The sequence below is a fragment of the Myotis nattereri genome (assembly GCF_964212035.1).
Source record: "Myotis nattereri genome assembly, chromosome: 8".
NCBI classification, from domain to species: domain Eukaryota; kingdom Metazoa; phylum Chordata; class Mammalia; order Chiroptera; family Vespertilionidae; genus Myotis; species Myotis nattereri.
In genome coordinates this window covers 58,746,936-58,763,554 of record NC_138083.1, presented here as the reverse complement: position 1 = coordinate 58,763,554, position 16,619 = coordinate 58,746,936, and the positions used below count along the sequence as shown (strand labels likewise).

Here is a 16,619-nt window from a genome sequence, read left to right as displayed (position 1 = left end):
TTATTTTTAACATCTTCAGCTGGCAATGGCTAAACTGCCCATCGACAAGAATAGAATGGATAAATAAATAACAGCATATGCATACAATGGACTACTTAGACCAGCCGTGGGCAAACTACGGCCCGCAGCGGATCCGGCACGTTTGAAATGAATAAAACTATTGAAAAAAAAGACCGTACCCTTTTATGTAATGATGTTTACTTTGAATTTATATTAGTTCACACAAATATTCCATCCATGCTTTTGTTCCGGCCCTCCGGTCCAGTTTAAGAACCCATTGTGGCCCTCGAGTCAAGAAGTTTGCCCACCCCTGACTTAGACCAATAAACAAACTACAGCTACACCAAGCAACCAGGAGAAATCACATAAACACCATGTTGAGCGAAAGGATCCAGACACAAAAGAATACATACTTTATGATTCCACTTATCTAAAGTTAAAAGCAGGCCAAACGAGTCTGTGGTGCTAGAAGCCAGTTACCTTGGGGAAGGGGAGGATGTGTGATTGGCAAGGAGCTTCAGGGATACTAGTCATCAAGAAAGTGCTCTTTCTTTTTTTTTAGAAAGAATTTCTTTTTTACTGAGAGTTGGTTCTGTGGTATATTTCCTTTGTGACAAATCATTGAGTTGTCAAGCTGTAAGCTTATAACTTGTGCACTATTTTGCATACATATTTCAGTAAAACAGTTGTTTTAGAGTTGTGTATTTACTATTTAAAATTCCACAGTTTCCTACGAGAGTTTCTTGTGATAATACTTTCTCAGCTAATGAATTGATTTTTAAAGTGTCTTATTTAAAGAAGTAGGGCCATGTAGGAGACTGGGATGATTGGGCAATGGCTAAACTATCCCCTTTAATGATAAGCACCTCCTGCCAGCAGCAAGAAGGAGGCAACTGTTAGCAAGTCAGCCTCTCTAGCAAGACAAGTCCACCTCCTTTCCATTACATGCCCTTGATATTTGAATTGAAAGCCTCTCTGGCATCACAGATAGAGACTCTTCTAACTGAGCAATGAAAAGGACATCACTGGCTTGGCCAGTTTTGCTCGATGATTAGAGCAATTCCCAGTCAAGGGCATGTACCTGGGTTGCAGGCCTGATCCTGGCCAGGGTCCAGCATGTGTAGGAGGCAACTGATCTATGTGGACACATCGATGTTTCTCCCTTCCTCCCTTCCACTCTCTCTAAAAATCAATGGAAAAAATATGGATTAACCAAAAGAAAAGGAAATCACTAACATTCCCTGGTGATTAATTGCCTTGTCATTAGGAGGAGAGAAATGATGAGGCTTTTGTTGCCTGGCAGACTTGAACCATTGACCAGGCCTTTAGTAAGGCTTAAACAGGAGATCTGAGCTTCTTGTATCCTAGTCCAGGCCAAGAGGAAAATCCTAGCGCTGAGTAATTTGAACAGTGTGTGGATGCTACCATAGCCCAGAACCGTGATTGGCAAACTGCGGCTCACGAGCCACATGCAGCTCTTTGGCCCCTTGAGTGTGGCTCTTCCTAAGCCTTAGGAGTACCCTAATTAAGTTAATAACGATGTACCTACCGATATAGTTTAAGTTTAAAAAATTTGGCTCTCAAAAGAAATGTCAATCGTTGTACTGTTGATATTTGGCTCTGTTGACTAATGAGTTTGCCGACCACTGCCTTAGAGCCCCGTGTCCTGCTGCCATGTCTCCAGCAGAGAGGAGGATGGGGGCTTAGAGGAGTTCTGTTCAAACTTGCATGCACATAAGGAACACCTGGGAATCCTGTGAAAATGCAGCTGCTGGTGCAGTACGCCTGACAGGGGGCCTGCGATTCCATATTTCTAGCAAGCTCCCAGGTGATGCTGCCAGTCCCAGGACCAAATTTTGAGTAGCTTGCTTTTAAACATACCCTGAGAGCCTAAATTAATTGTTCTAAGTGGGATTCAGAAATAGAGGATGGGGTGAAAATAATAATAAAATTCCCAAAGTGTTTACTAGAAAAAAAAAAAAACACCTCATTTCTAAATATATTTAAAGACAATAGGCAGATACAGCTAGAAAAACATTAATTTATTAACTGGCCTTACCATGAGAGCCTAAGGTTGCTGTAAAATAGTAAGATATTGCCATATGTCCATAATTCTATCTCATTTCAAGTTTGTGCTTGTTTTTCCCTAATGAGCACTTCATTCACCACTTTCGGTGGTTCTCAACCTTCCTAATGCCACGACCCTTTAATACAGTTCCTCATGTTGTGGTGACCCCCAACCATAGAATTATATTCGTTGCTACTTCATAACTGTAATTTTGCTACTGTTGTGAATCGTAATGTAAATATCTGATATGCAGGATGTATTTTCAGGGGTCGCGACCCACAGGTTGAGAACCGCTGGAAGCCTAGCCATGCTAACTCAGAAGGGGGAATGTTCTTTTAGCATTAGATATTTATCTTGTAAGCAGCAGGAGCCACCTGGGGTTGTTTTAAAGCGGGGAGAAGGGGCCCGCCAGGGGGAGACCTCAGTTCTAGCATCAGCCATGCCTCTCACTAGCTAGTTAGAGGGCAGCGCTCCTCTGGGCCTGTTACTCCCTCATCTGTGAAATGAGAGCCTGGGAAAAGATGGCCACATCTACCCAGGCCGCATCCTTAAGTCACCAATGGCAAACATTTAACAACTTGATTTGAGCAAACAACCCTGAACTTCCCAGAAGGCCCCTTTCTTGGAGATTTGTATCTTACATACCTAGTACAAGAGGTGCAGAATGTCCTGCGCAGCCGGCGCCTTCTGCTCATTCCTCGGCGTCGACCGCCCCCTGCAGGCGCTCTCCGGGACTGACTCGCCTTGTGGTCAGGGCCCTGTCTTGGGAAACAGACACACCTTTTCTTCACTTAAACCACTGAGCATAGGACAGAGCTGGACGGGCATAAACGCCTTTTTCATTAGTGCAGAGGCGAAAGCTAGTTAACCCCTCGAGTGCCGAGGAGCACGATCGCGCTCCTCCTGTCTTTCTCCAAAAGTGCCGGGAGCGCTATCAAAGCTTCGAAATGGCGTCCAGTTCTAAGTCTGCTTTTATTAGTGATGATGATATTGCTAAATATGTCAATGTAATAAAGGTTTCCTTAAGTTTTTGAATATGGAACTTCATTTACTTGCGATTCATAATTTTTTTTTCCTAAAATGCTGTAAAATCAGCACAAATGCCTTGGCAATTTTAGCATAGTTCCTAGGATATTGGTTGGCACTCAAAGGGTTAATAAAGACCCAGAGAAGAGGAAGGGCCTTCAGGGTGTAGATGAGGGAAGGAAACCAGATGAGTTTTAGCTCTCGGACAGCAGAATATGAAAGAGTAGCTTTGTTTATTTATTTTGTCTAGTTCCCTGGCTCCCTAGCTGGAGTTTTATACACATTCCTTATCAGATTCTTGGGATTTTTTTTTTTGCCCCGTCAGTGTGGCTCATTGGTTGGGTGTCGTCCTTTGAATCAGGAGGTCATGGTTCGATTCGGTCAGGGCACATGCCCAGGTTGCAGGCTCCATCCCCGTTGTGGGGCATGGAGGAGGCAGCCTATCAATGATTCTCTCTCATCATTGATGTTTCTATCTCTCTCTCTCCCTCTCTGAAACCAATAAAAATATATTAAACAAAAAAATGAATTAATTTTTTTAAATTTAAAATAAGAATCTTGGTATTTTCCACAGCAGAATATGTATAATGTATTATATTGCTACCATAATAGAGAACATTTTGATCAGAAAGCTTGTATCTCTTTTTATGTGTCAGTAAATGATTGTTCAGTGCTTCTCTATGGATAAGTTAAGCCATCTTCATTGGGGTAAATATTATATTTCCATTCTTTCTCGCTCAAGGCATAAAAAATTACTATCATTTATCATGATGCAAAAGTAATTAAGTGGGCAGAAGTCATCTTTTCAATACCTGAGTACGATTTTGGAAAAGCTTTTGACTGTCAACAGTCCTAATTATTACTGTCTTTGTACCTAACTGATTTACTCAGAGAACATGTGGCCATTTGAATACTATTTGATTCCGGTGATAATGGATTGGTGCAGCATGTTTTCATTCTGCTCAACAATGGTTTAAAATATGTTTCTGCCTTATATGGTGGGCAATTATACTTTCTGTTCAGAATCTGTGAAGTTAATGATTCTTCACATTTACTGCAAAACCTTTTTATTCTTTCTATTTGGATGAATGAATAGTTATTTTCTCTATAAGTTTCAGAACTGTTGCATTTCTACAGCTAAAGCTGTGGTAAAACATAGCAAATGAATGTGCATTCGTGTGTATTTCATGGCACATTAAAATTGTATTTTAAATGCCTTTTTCTATGGTCACGTCTGGTCTTTCCATTCCTTAATTAAGGCACCAGGATAGCTATAGTATAAGGAAGTGTGGGAGCCAGTGATGTATTGGAAAGCAGAAGGCGATACTCAGTAGGGCAGTCTGGTCATTAGAAACCACCTGCATTTCCCAGGGAATCAGACAAGAATGCTGCAAATCAGAGAAGAACAAGAGGAAAGTCCCACCATCTCCCTTGGCTCATGCCTTCCTTCCTCTCCACTGACTACAGACAGCACTGACCCATCCACCAGGCTGGGACATGGAATACACAGGGGCCTCATGCACAGTGGTGCTCGAGCCCACACACATAGACCCTGACTCATCATAGCAGAAGTTTAAAGATTTGGAAATTAACTGCTTATTCTCAGGCATGAACTCAGGTCTAACATCCAGTTTGGGAGTAGGTCAGGGGCCATGTTATTAGTTTTTTTCTACAGATGGTCGCTGGCATGATGGTTCGGCTTACAATTTTTCTCTTCTAGCATGGTGCAAAGCCTTATGTATTCAGTAGAAATCGTACTTTGAATTTTGAATTTTTATCTTTTCCTAGCTAGTGATATGCCGCATGATACTCTCATGATGCTGGGCAGTGGCACTGAGCCACAGCTCATAGCAAGGCATGCAATCAATCACAGGAGTAAGCAACTGATAGCCTACAGTGTTCATGTTGCCAGCGTTATTTACAATAAGTTTATTGGGATGCAAACCCATAGCTAAGTCAAGGAGGATCTGTACATTCTAACCCATTCATTATCTGAGAGTGGAATTAATTTTAAATGTGTACAGGAAGTAAAACTGAGAACTGATCACCAAAGGGACTTGGACAGTTAAGAAAAGAGGAAGGATAAACACCTGGGTTTCTGGTTTGGTAATGGGTAAATCTCAGTGCCATTCATCTCAATGTGGAATAAAAGGAAAGAAACAAATCGGAGGGAAAAGGTAATGTGTTCATTTAGGGGGTCAGGATGGTTTTTTGATACCTGTGGATATTCCAGATAGCAATGCACAGTAGTTAATTAGAAGTTTAGTTTTAAAGTTTCAGAGAAAGCTATGGGCTACAAATAGACTTGTGATTGTCGGTATAAATTTAGTAGTGGAAGCCATTGACCCCCCCCCCCCCAGTTTTATATATTTAAGGTGTATAATGACCAGGTTAATTAAAACATCCATCACCTCGCAGTTACCTTTGTGTGTATGGTGACCCCGCTTAAGATCTATTTTCAAATGCCCTATGATCTCACTGATATGTGGAATCTAAAGAAACTAAATTTATAGATATAAGGAACAGAGGTGGGGCATGGAGGGTGAACAACCTTCCAGTTATAGAATAAATAACTCATGGGGAAGTGAGTATAGCATGGGGGCTATAGTTAATAATATTGTATTTTATACTGAAAAGTTGCTAAGAGATTCAATCTTAAAAGTTCTCATAAGAAAAAATATTCTAACTACGTGGTGATAGATGTTAATTAAACTTACTATGGTGAGCATTTCACAATATATACAAGTACTGAATCATTATGCTGTTCACCTTAAACTAATCTAATGTTATATGTCAATTATACCTCAACTTTAAAATTTAAAAAATTTCTTCTATATCTATAAAAGGCTAAGTTGACTCACACATGCGCAATACATATAAAGTCTCACTGGTGCCAATTGCACACGTGTGTTTCCACCTGTCGTTGTCAATCATGAATTTGGTTGACATTTCTATTATAGAGAAAGGGCGAATAGCAATATTAAAATATTTCTTCTAATTAATTTCCTTTCAATGTGCATGAATTTGTGCACCAGGCCACTAGTTATTAATAAATTTCAAGTACACAACATATTGTTATTAACTATTACCACCATGCTCTCTATACATTAGATCCCCAGAGCTTATTTATCTTATAAAGTTACATACATTTTTAGTAATAAAGTTAGTCATTTTCTCTTTTGGGACCTTGGTTTAAAATGTCATGGTCTGAGTATCACTGCATTTTCTCTTCTTTGCAATGGCAACCTTACTGATACCTTGATTGTATCTCTGCCTCTCAGCCATCTAAGGCATCTCATCTTTAGGTGTAGTTAAAGGACATGATAATGAATGGGATTCAACCAGTTCAAAATCTCAGTTCAGTTCTGATAAACCACAAGAGATGAACTTAGCATAAGTTATGTAGAGAGAAAAGTGGGAAAAGATGAATACCATTTGAATAGGCCAACATCAAAAAATAATCTAACATAGAGCTAATATTTCTGAATACACACGTTCCCTTTCCTCGTAGCAAGTCAACTTTCTTTTGAGGTGGACATAAAGTAATCAATGCACTATTCGGGGTATTTTTAATGAGTGTTTCCACATCAGGAGCACATGTACATACTGTCCCTCTATATTGATAGCTGTGGGCTCTGCTCTTGAAATGTACAGATAAAAGAGTTCACTTCCTTATATTTAGTGTATTATTAATGTATATGTTGTCTTATCAGAATGACTCACCAAAATAGAACTATTCAAACCTTTCTGAATGATTTTTCACTTCAAAATTTGGGAATTATGCTATATTTCATTACAAGTGGCCAGGGTGATTGTTGCAATGAGGCCTCATTTCCCCATCTCAGCCAGCAGACATTCATTCTTCAAAACAGTAGAAATTCACTTCTTCTTTTGAAAATATACCGTTTATTAAATAACCACCCCATTGCTGCCCAGATAACCATTTGGAATAGCCCATCATCATTAATGATGGCAATATCATTGCTCTGGGTCAAGTTGCAAAATAGCCAAAGAAACACACCTATCATCTACCTTTCAGGTTCTTAAGGGAAGTGAACTTGAGGTTTTAATGCATCTAGCTAGGGTTCTCTTTTCCTAGAAGAGATTGTAAAGGAAAAATGAATTCTTTACCTTATCGGTTTGTTGGTTGGGATTTTTGGTGTGGGCATGTATAATGGCCCACTATGAATTGCCGTAATAGTACATAACACATGGAAAATATTTGCTTGACCGGACAGAGGTCTTTTCATGTTTGGAAGCTCTTTGAAGGGTCCAGAGGGGGCATTTCTAGAAAGTTTCTCTTTTGTGATAGTAAAATAGATAAGGGGTTCATTTTTATATTAAATTCTAGGTCTGTTTTAATCTGGTCGCTCCCTCAGTATAATTGCAAAAAGTAGCTGCTAACCAAATTCTCCGGGTTTAGTATTATTGAGTGTATCTTTTTCGGCTATTACATTTAAGAAATTCCATACAAGCTTCATAAATGGATGCAACCACCCCAAAACTTAGTGGCATAAAACAATATTGTGATCTTGGATTTTGCAAGTCAGTAACTCAGATGGGGCAACATGAGGATGATTTGTCTCTGCCCAGTATGTCTGGGGCATCAGTTGGGAAAATTAATGGCTGAGGGAGCTGGAATCATCTAGAGGTATCTTCACTCACGTTCTGGCTTCTGGGACGGGTGTTGGCTGGGACCTCCGTGAGCTGTTGGCCAGAGCCTCTGACGGTGGGGTGCCTATGGGCCACAGTGTGGTGGCAGCTTACATGATGGGTATGAACATGCACGAGACCCAGACCTGCAGCAACCACCTTGTAAGGAAGGGAAATCCCTGAAAACGAAGGTCAGAACACAAGATGGCAAAGCTGAGAGATGGAAAGAACCAGAACCACTGAATTAACCTTGAGTACTCTGCCTCCAACTTCCTGTTCAGTGAAATAAAATTTTCTGCATGTTTTTTTAAAGAATGGGTTCAATATTATACAATGCTAAGAGGACATTTGAACTGTGAAGAAGATCTTTACCATCTGAGAACATGGACAGGGATGTGCATGGATTTAATGTGCAAATAGCATCTTACCTTTTATCAGCATTTCCCTAATTATTAGTGAGACCGAACATCTTTTTATAACATGGTGGCATATAAATGTATTTTCCTGTCAATTCATGTATCTCTTTTCCTGTGATTACCTCTTTATAGCTTTTCCCCATTTTATTTGAATTGGTTGCATTGTTCTTTATTCATTTTTCAGTCTAATTTACATATTATGGAGGTGAACCCTTTTTGTTACGTTGTGTAGTGTTGCAGATATGTTCCCTATTCAATGACTGTTTCATTCTTTTTATGAAGAAATAGTATTCCATTACATGGATATACCACATTTACTTATCTATGTGTCTATTGATAGGCATTTGGGTTATTTCCAAATTTAGGTTTTATGAATAATGCTGCTACGAGCCTCATATAAACTTTTGGAGTTTGTTACATTCCAATAAAAAAATTCTGTGGGAATTTTTATTGCAATTGCATTAAATTTATAGATTGATTGGGGAAATTTTATTACAAGATTTCATATTTCCATCCAGGAAAATTGTTTTCCTTTATAGTTACTTAGGCCTTATATATTGCCTGCCATGAAGTTTTATCGATTTCTTCATAAAATTCTGGTGCATTTCTTTTTTATAATTTCTACTTATTTATAATGCTTTTTCATTTTGAATGGAACTTTTAAATTAAAATTTCTATTTTGTGAAAGCGCTGAAAAGAAAGGGGCACAAAGGAAAAGCTTACAAATTACACAGGACAGAATTCTGGGGCGAGGCAGTCGCAGCTGTCATCTCCCTCCCCAGATGCCGAGGCAAAGGTGAACGGCGAAATTGTTTCATAGTTTGAGAATTTAATTGCTCTCTGGTGTCACCAGACCATGATGATTTCCTGTGAAAGGTTTTCCTTCTGTGACACCATGCAGGAGTTGAGCAATCGTGGGAGGGCATCTATATTATTGGCCCCAGCATTTTAGGTGCCATGTTAATGATAGCACTGCCGCATCTTACTACTGCCTACATTTCAGAATGTGACTACATGCATCCCTTTTATTGTTCTCTTCCAGGATTTCCAATGAACACTCCCCCAAACTCCAGATCCGGAGTCACAGTTACTTGAGGGCAGTAAGTGAAGTCTCCATCAACCGAAGCCTGGACAGCCTTGACCCTGCAGGCCTGCTCACGTCACCGAAGTTCCGCTCCAGGAATGAGAGCTACATGCGAGCCATGAGCACCATCAGCCAGGTGAGCACCTTGGCCGCAGGCCATGAACTGCACAAGGGTTACTGGACACTGAGAGTGACGAGGTGAAGAGTCAGTCATTCCCCCAGGAGACACTGCTGAATCAGGCAGGAGGCCTGGTCTGAATGCTGCTTGCGTTTGGCCCCTGATATCAACAATCTACCAGCAGGTGAGGGGTCTTCTGCAGATAAATAAAGCACAGCAGGGGAGTTCTTGGAAATTCATGAGCATCAGTAAATTTGTCAGCAAGAAGTCAATAGATGAGGCTTCAGTTGTAAGATGCTCAAAGGATAAAAGGACATGGTAGACATCACTGGCAAAACCAAGGCAGTGTCCAATCATAAAAGCACAAGTATTAAGCAGGCCATCAAGACAAGAAATGAGATACAATCTATTTACCTGCAGTGGGTCCTAGGTGAATAGTGTGGCTTGTTAATGAGACAGAAGTCCACTTCTAAGAACTGGTACACAGGACTGGAGATGAAGACTCAACGTTTGCCCAGCCAGCATAGCTCAGTGGTTGAGAGTTGACCTTATAAACCAAGAGGTCATGGTTCCATTCCTGGTCAGGGTACATTCCCAGGTTGTGGGCTTGATCCCCAGTGTGGGACGTGTAAGAGGCAGCTGATCAACGATTCTCTCTCATCATGGATGTTTCTATCTCTCTCTTCCTTCCTCTCTGAAATCAATAAAAATATATATTTTTTAAAAACACTCAATAAAGGCAACATATTCAGCTAAAGCTTTTCTAGTCTCTCCCACTCAGGGTCTCAGAGGGCATGGGAGAGCGGTGTACTGCCGAAGCTTGGGGTGAAAAGAACCTGAGACTCTTGGGGCATTTGACCTTGCAGCTTTCAGGGGTCACCAGAAAAGCAGAAGGTGCCTCAGAAGCTTCCTCTGGAAGGACAAAAAAAAAGGTTATTTTAATGATGTGTAGGAACACTTCATTTAAAGTTATCTCACAATTTAAGAAATACGCACTATGCTATTAATTCAGCTAATACTTCTATTTATTGAGCGGAACACTGAGCTGGATTATGCATGCTATTCAGTGATGAATACAACATAATCCCTGCTGCCACCACCCCCAAAGCTTACAGTCTAATGGAGAACATACAAAAAACTTAAAAAAGTCCTGGCACAAACATTATTTTCTTGAACACTGCGAAAACACTCTAAGATAGGTAGAGCAGGAATTAACAATGAAGCCACCTTTACTAGGTCAGGTACTATGCCAATTGCTTTATATTTTTAAAATATTAGTCCTTATAAGCACCCTGTAAGATATGTAAGTAACCAGATGTTAAATGAGACTGTCTTTATGGTCATAAAATTGTCAATAAGATCCTGAAGCAAAGGAAAAAAAGATACTAAGTGCCCAGATTCTAAAGAGAAAGCTTCTAGGCATTTTAACAAATAAAGTAGTATCTGATTCTTAACTTTGAAAAATGCTAGCCTAAAGCATGTACAAGGAATAGCAAATGCTCTGGTTTAGATGGAGCTTAGAATACTTGTAGAGGCCGCAATGGAAACCTATTCCGAATTTTATTCTGGAGACATTTTTATACAAATGGTCTTGCTTGGCAGGCCCAATGGACTGGACTTTATTCATTAGGAATGGGATTGATTAAAGATTAATTAAAACTTCAGCTTTTAAGCAAGCAAGAAATCTGATCAGAATTTCAACATAGGATAATTAATCTGACCAAAAAATGTGGAAATATTGGAGATGATGTGAGGCTAGGGGCAGAGAAGCTAGTTCGGAAGACAGACATTGTGATCATCAAGGTGAATTAATGCTACTAATGGTGCTGTAGAGGTGGTGACGGTGATGGTGATGGTGAAGATGGTGGTAATAGTGGTAATGGTGGTGGTAGTAGAGATGGTGGTGATGATAGTGATGCTGGTGGTAGTGGTGGTGATGGTGGTAATAGTGATGATGGTGGTATGGTAATAGCATTGGAAAAGATGGTGCTGATAATGATAGTAGTGTAGTGATGGTGGTAACAGTGGTGGTAGTTATGGTGGTGATGGAGATTGTGTTTATGGTGGTGATGGCAGTGATGTTGGTGTAGGGAAGTGATAGTATAATGTGGTGTTGGTATAGATTAGACAAATAATGCATTTGAACAAAAAATGATGATATTATAGGCTAAGCATGGAAGCATCTCTGATCTCTGAGGAAGATCCTTAAATAGAACCATAGCTCTCACTTCATTCCTACTCCCTGATCTACATGGATTCTTGAAGAGCAAAGAAAGACAGGGACCACAGTGAGGTTCTAAGAGCAGAGCAGGGTGGGAGACATGGAAAGCTGGCATGTGAAATGTCAGCATTTCCTTACTTTAAATAAATCTCTAAGAGCATGCATACCTATGTTTGCTAGCTGATGCTGCCCAGTGATGCTCACAAACGCAACTCTCAGGGAAATAGTTGCTGCCTCATTTGGTGAAGTTTGGACTTGTCTGTCCTTACGTTTTCACAATAAACAATATAATAAAACATTTAAAGCTTCTTTAAGCTTATCTTTATTCTGGACAACCTCATGATCACATAGTCTTCTGCAATTATAAAATCATCTATAAATACAATTGTTATGTGAGCAGAATACATCAGTGGGCTTAAAATTTTTTATTGGAAAAATGTTTATACACATTCACTGCTTTTATAATTTTACACATTTAAAACAGGAGCACATGTCACTTCCCCCATTGGGACATTGTGTGTCACTTCCCCCATCGGGATAGTGTGCCCATGCAACTGCCTGCTAGTAGTCCCTGAGCCAGAGACATGACCTTCTGTGAGACAATATTACTTCCTAGTGAGAGTTAATGAGATATCAACAAATTACCGAAGAAGCATGTTGATGTTGCAGCAGGCAAAGCTCTGCAATTCAATGGTATCATCATTTCACCTTAAGTAAAATACAGGAAGAATAGCCATCCTAAATGGATTCCTAATGATACCTCATTTTTCTAGTTCTATATTCAATTTTCAGGTAAGACAGCATCTTTAAGGATAATTTCAACTTTCAATTGCAGTTCCAATATTGCCATTATTCAGAGAATAGTTTCTTCTTCAAAGCAATACTACCATATATATATACTCTAGACTTTTCAAAAAGTGGTAGACTTTTATAATGTTGAAGATATGCTTTCTTATAAATCATTAGTAGCAACCCTAACAGTATAGAATTTAAGTGCATTATATCCTGTACCCTTTTAAAACTTGATACATATATTTTTCAAAGTCTCCTAGAAAGATCAAAGTAAAATGTTGTAAGCTAAGAAATTGGCCTAGAATAACTAAATTGTATGTTTGACATTCCTACCCTACAGAAATAAAATAACCGTAAAAACAGATTGTGCTTGAATGTTAGATAATAATTGAACATCATTTTATATGGTTACTCCCTTTTTATGTTTTGCTATATATACATCTAATAAAAATGAGGGCTTTTAAAAGTAAGGCTTGCCCCAGCTGGTTTGACTCAATGGATAGAGCATCAGACTGCGGACTGAAGGGTCCCAGGTTTGATTCCTATCAAGGACACATACCCAGGTTGCAGCTCGATCCCCAGTAGCGGGTGTGTAAGAGGCAGCCGATCAATGATTCTCTCTCTCCCCCTCTCCCTTCCTCTCTGAAATCAATAAAAATATATTTTAAAATAATAATAATAGTGGTAGTAGTAGTAGTAGTTATGATGAAAATGAAAACAATGTTCGTATACATTTAGTAACAATGTATTGTTTACCAGATACAGACTGGAAGCTTTGCATGATATCTCATTAATTTCATATGAACTATAAGAAAGATCATTTTTTATTTACAAAACTCAATCTCAGAGAGTTAGAATAATTTGCCTCATTCTTCTCACTATATCAAAAAATAGTATAAACTACATATGCAGTGCCTACCATGTGCCTAGAAATATAGTATGTATTTGTATATATTACTTTATTTTTATCCTTAAAGCATCAATATGGGGTAGGTATTATTTTAACCATTTTACAGATGAGGGAAATGAGGCCATCTATAATTATTTGACCTATATTTATGTATAAATTTCATAAAGAATAATCTTTTTATATGAAAAAGTAGTGTCAAGCATTCAAAAATATAGTTATTAGTGATACTAAGACTAAAAGCAGGCCAAAGTGGGACAGAACATATAGGTTATGTGCTTTTATAATGTAAATATAGTACAACTATTCTAAAATGAGGAAAGAATGGAGAGAGCATATGTACCCCGCCCCCCCCAAAAAAAAGAATTAACTGTTTTCAGTAATGATATGGTCAGTGGTAGTATTAATGTGTTATTATGAGGCTGTTGTGCATGTATTGTGGAATAAAGCAAGTGAATAATTGTAGGATATCCCAATCCTGTCATCTTTGTGTGCACGAGAAACAAAATTTAGTATGGAATAAAGAAATAATTATAATATAAAAGAGATGACATAAAAACCCTGCAGTCTGGGTTTGAAATGGAGGAATTCATAACCTAGTTCTGTCCACTGAGTTAGCCTAGGAACAATGACCAACAAGTAGCAATGACAACAAAGCTTCCTAGTGAGCAGATTGTGTTCTTGGGTAACAGTTCCCGCTAATAGAAACGAGGGATTTGGGGGGAAATACTGACTCCAGGACTGGGCAGGAAACGTATGAGATGAGTTTAGAATACCTCATCATAACTGATAGCAAGGAAGCTACTTGAGACTACTAGCTTCAGGTCAAAAGGACTCAGGAGCCAGCCAAAGAGGTGCCCACTGGCCAAAGCTGAGACAAATTCCAGTTCACTAAGAATGATAAGTGAATTATATTTAAAACCATCAAATGTTTTTACACCTATGAGTTTATTTTGATATTTTTATTTTTTAAAAAATATATTTTATTGATTTTTTACAGAGAGGAAGGGAGAGAGATAGAGAGTTAGAAACATCGATGGGAGAGAAACATCGATTAGCCACCTCCTGCACATCTCCCACTGGGGATGTGCCCGCAACCCAGGTACATGCCCTTGACCGGAATCGAACCCGGGACCTTTCAGTCCGCAGGCCGATGCTCTATCCACTGAGCCAAACCGGTTTCGGCTATTTTGATATTTTTAAAAGTACAGTTCACTTTTGGTAGATAAGAGGGAACAAATGTATTACCCTGAAACTTAGTAAATAAAAGTGAAAATTCCTTTTTCCTGTAGTTCCCATATGAACTAAACCATTGGGTAACCAAATAATATGAGAGGAAGCATTTCTTTATAAAACTATTCCTAAATAGTAAAGGTTGTTGGAAATAAAATATCACCATTATGCAAACCCTCAATGAGTTAATGGATCTGGACGTTTGAGCACGAATAACTCCTAACAACATAAGAGACGATTCACACATGATGTGCCTCCTAATGAAAGAACACATGACTTCTAGTCTTGCCAAAGGGATTGAGCCTGAGTCTGATCAAAATTTTCCATCCAAAGAAAAAGAAAAGAAAAAAATCTGGATCCAGCTTATACTTTTCAGGAAATATAAAAGACAAAGAAAGATATATGCTAAATCCTACCGTGAATATGAAATCTGCAAATCCAAACTATGGTAATCTCTACAGGTCAAATGACCCAGATGTTTCATTGGATGAATATGATTTTTAAAATGGATGAAGCAAGACCTGTATGTTAAACATGAATTAAAAGATACATTAAGCTGAAACCGGTTTGGCTCAGTGGATAGAGCGTCAGCCTGTGGACTGAAAGGTCCTAGGTTCGATTCCGGTCAAGGGCATATACCTGGGTTGCAGGCACATCCCCAGTAGGAGATGTGCAGGAGGTGGCTGATCGATGTTTCTCTCTCATCGATGTTTCTAACTCTCTATCTCTCTCCCTTCCTCTCTGTAAAAAATCAATAAAATATATATTTTTTAAAAAGATACATTAAATATTTAAAATGTGTACAACTAAACTACAGAATACAGGAATGCACAATTGGGTAAAAAAGAAAAGAAAAAGAAATGCAAAGAAGTGATTGCAATAGAACTCAGAGTATGGGTTACTCTTGGAGGGAGGGTGGGGATTATGGTTAGGATGGAGCTTATGGAGGGGCTGATGAGTGCCTGGAAAAGTTCTGCTTCTTGCTCTGGGTAGTGCTTATACAGGTGTTTTCCTTATTATAATCTGTTGAGTTATACATGTTTTGTGTTTGGTTTTACTTTATGATTCAATGTTTATGAAAAATAGCCAGGAGGACACATATACCTGTAGAAAGCTAGTTATTCAAGTGTAATAGTTACCTTCACAAGGATGGATGTACTATTTCTTTGAGATGTTTGGCAAAATGGTGACTAAAAAGGAAAATGTAACAAGTGATACATATACATGTTTACATAAATACATACACACATACATAGTAAAAGCTTATTTTGCTTTTACTTTGAAATCATTTAAAACTTACAAAAGAATTGCATGTAACTCTCTCCTTGACAATGAATTGCAAATATCATGTCCCTTTAAGTCTCCAGTACTTCCTAAAAAAACATGTATATAGATCATCTAGATTCAATTTTCAATGTGGACATATATAATTAGCCTCAAAAGCATGCAGTGGTTATATAAAATTAGATGAAGTATGCTAAAATACTATTTTAAACTCTAAAGAATTTTTAAGAAATCCATGTCTTTTCCACTTAGTATGCTTTAAAGAAATTGGTCACTTTTATCTGAAGTTTCAAGAATTAGGCATTATTGGAGGGCGTCTTCAGATAACATAAAATGAGGAAAGAGTCAAATATTGTAATAGTTTTCACTATGTATTCTAAGCTTAGTTGCAGTTTAACCTGTTAAATTCTCAATTACTCATGAATTTGATGTTAGGGAAATTAGACATGAAGTTTTGAAAGGAACCAGAAAATTGAAGAATGCTCCCACATCTCTGCAAAGTGGGAACTGGAGCACTGGGTCTGGCTTATTTATTTATTTCCGTATTTATTTTTTAGAGGGTGCTCAAGCCCAATGTAGGTTATACACAGAGGCATATAAACAAATAAAAACTGATTCCTCAAAAAAGAGAAGGCCTCATTTGGAAAATGTTCACAATGCATTTATAAATAGTGGACCATGGCTATCAGTTCTTTAAAAAGGAGAGCGTAACCTCTTTAGATAGTACGTAGTTGGAAAATCTTGATAGTGCTTTTCCAGATTTTGACATATCAGCTTTGTTCTATTTGGGCGCAGAATATGAGTATCTTGTTAGAAA

General features: G+C 38.5%; 1 protein-coding gene across 15 annotated transcripts in view; it reads left to right on the top strand.

The window, feature by feature from the left end:
- Positions 1-16,619, top strand: part of DLGAP1 (DLG associated protein 1) — a gene marked incomplete at its 5' end in the record, with an annotated part of 616,937 nt that overhangs the window by 472,780 nt on the left and 127,538 nt on the right. For all 15 annotated transcript variants that reach the window (XM_081097407.1, XM_081097406.1, XM_081097403.1 and 12 more), the window contains one exon: positions 9,206-9,383. In XM_081097407.1, the coding sequence (XP_080953533.1) occupies positions 9,206-9,383 (178 nt within the window). The remainder of the gene's footprint in view (positions 1-9,205; positions 9,384-16,619) is intronic.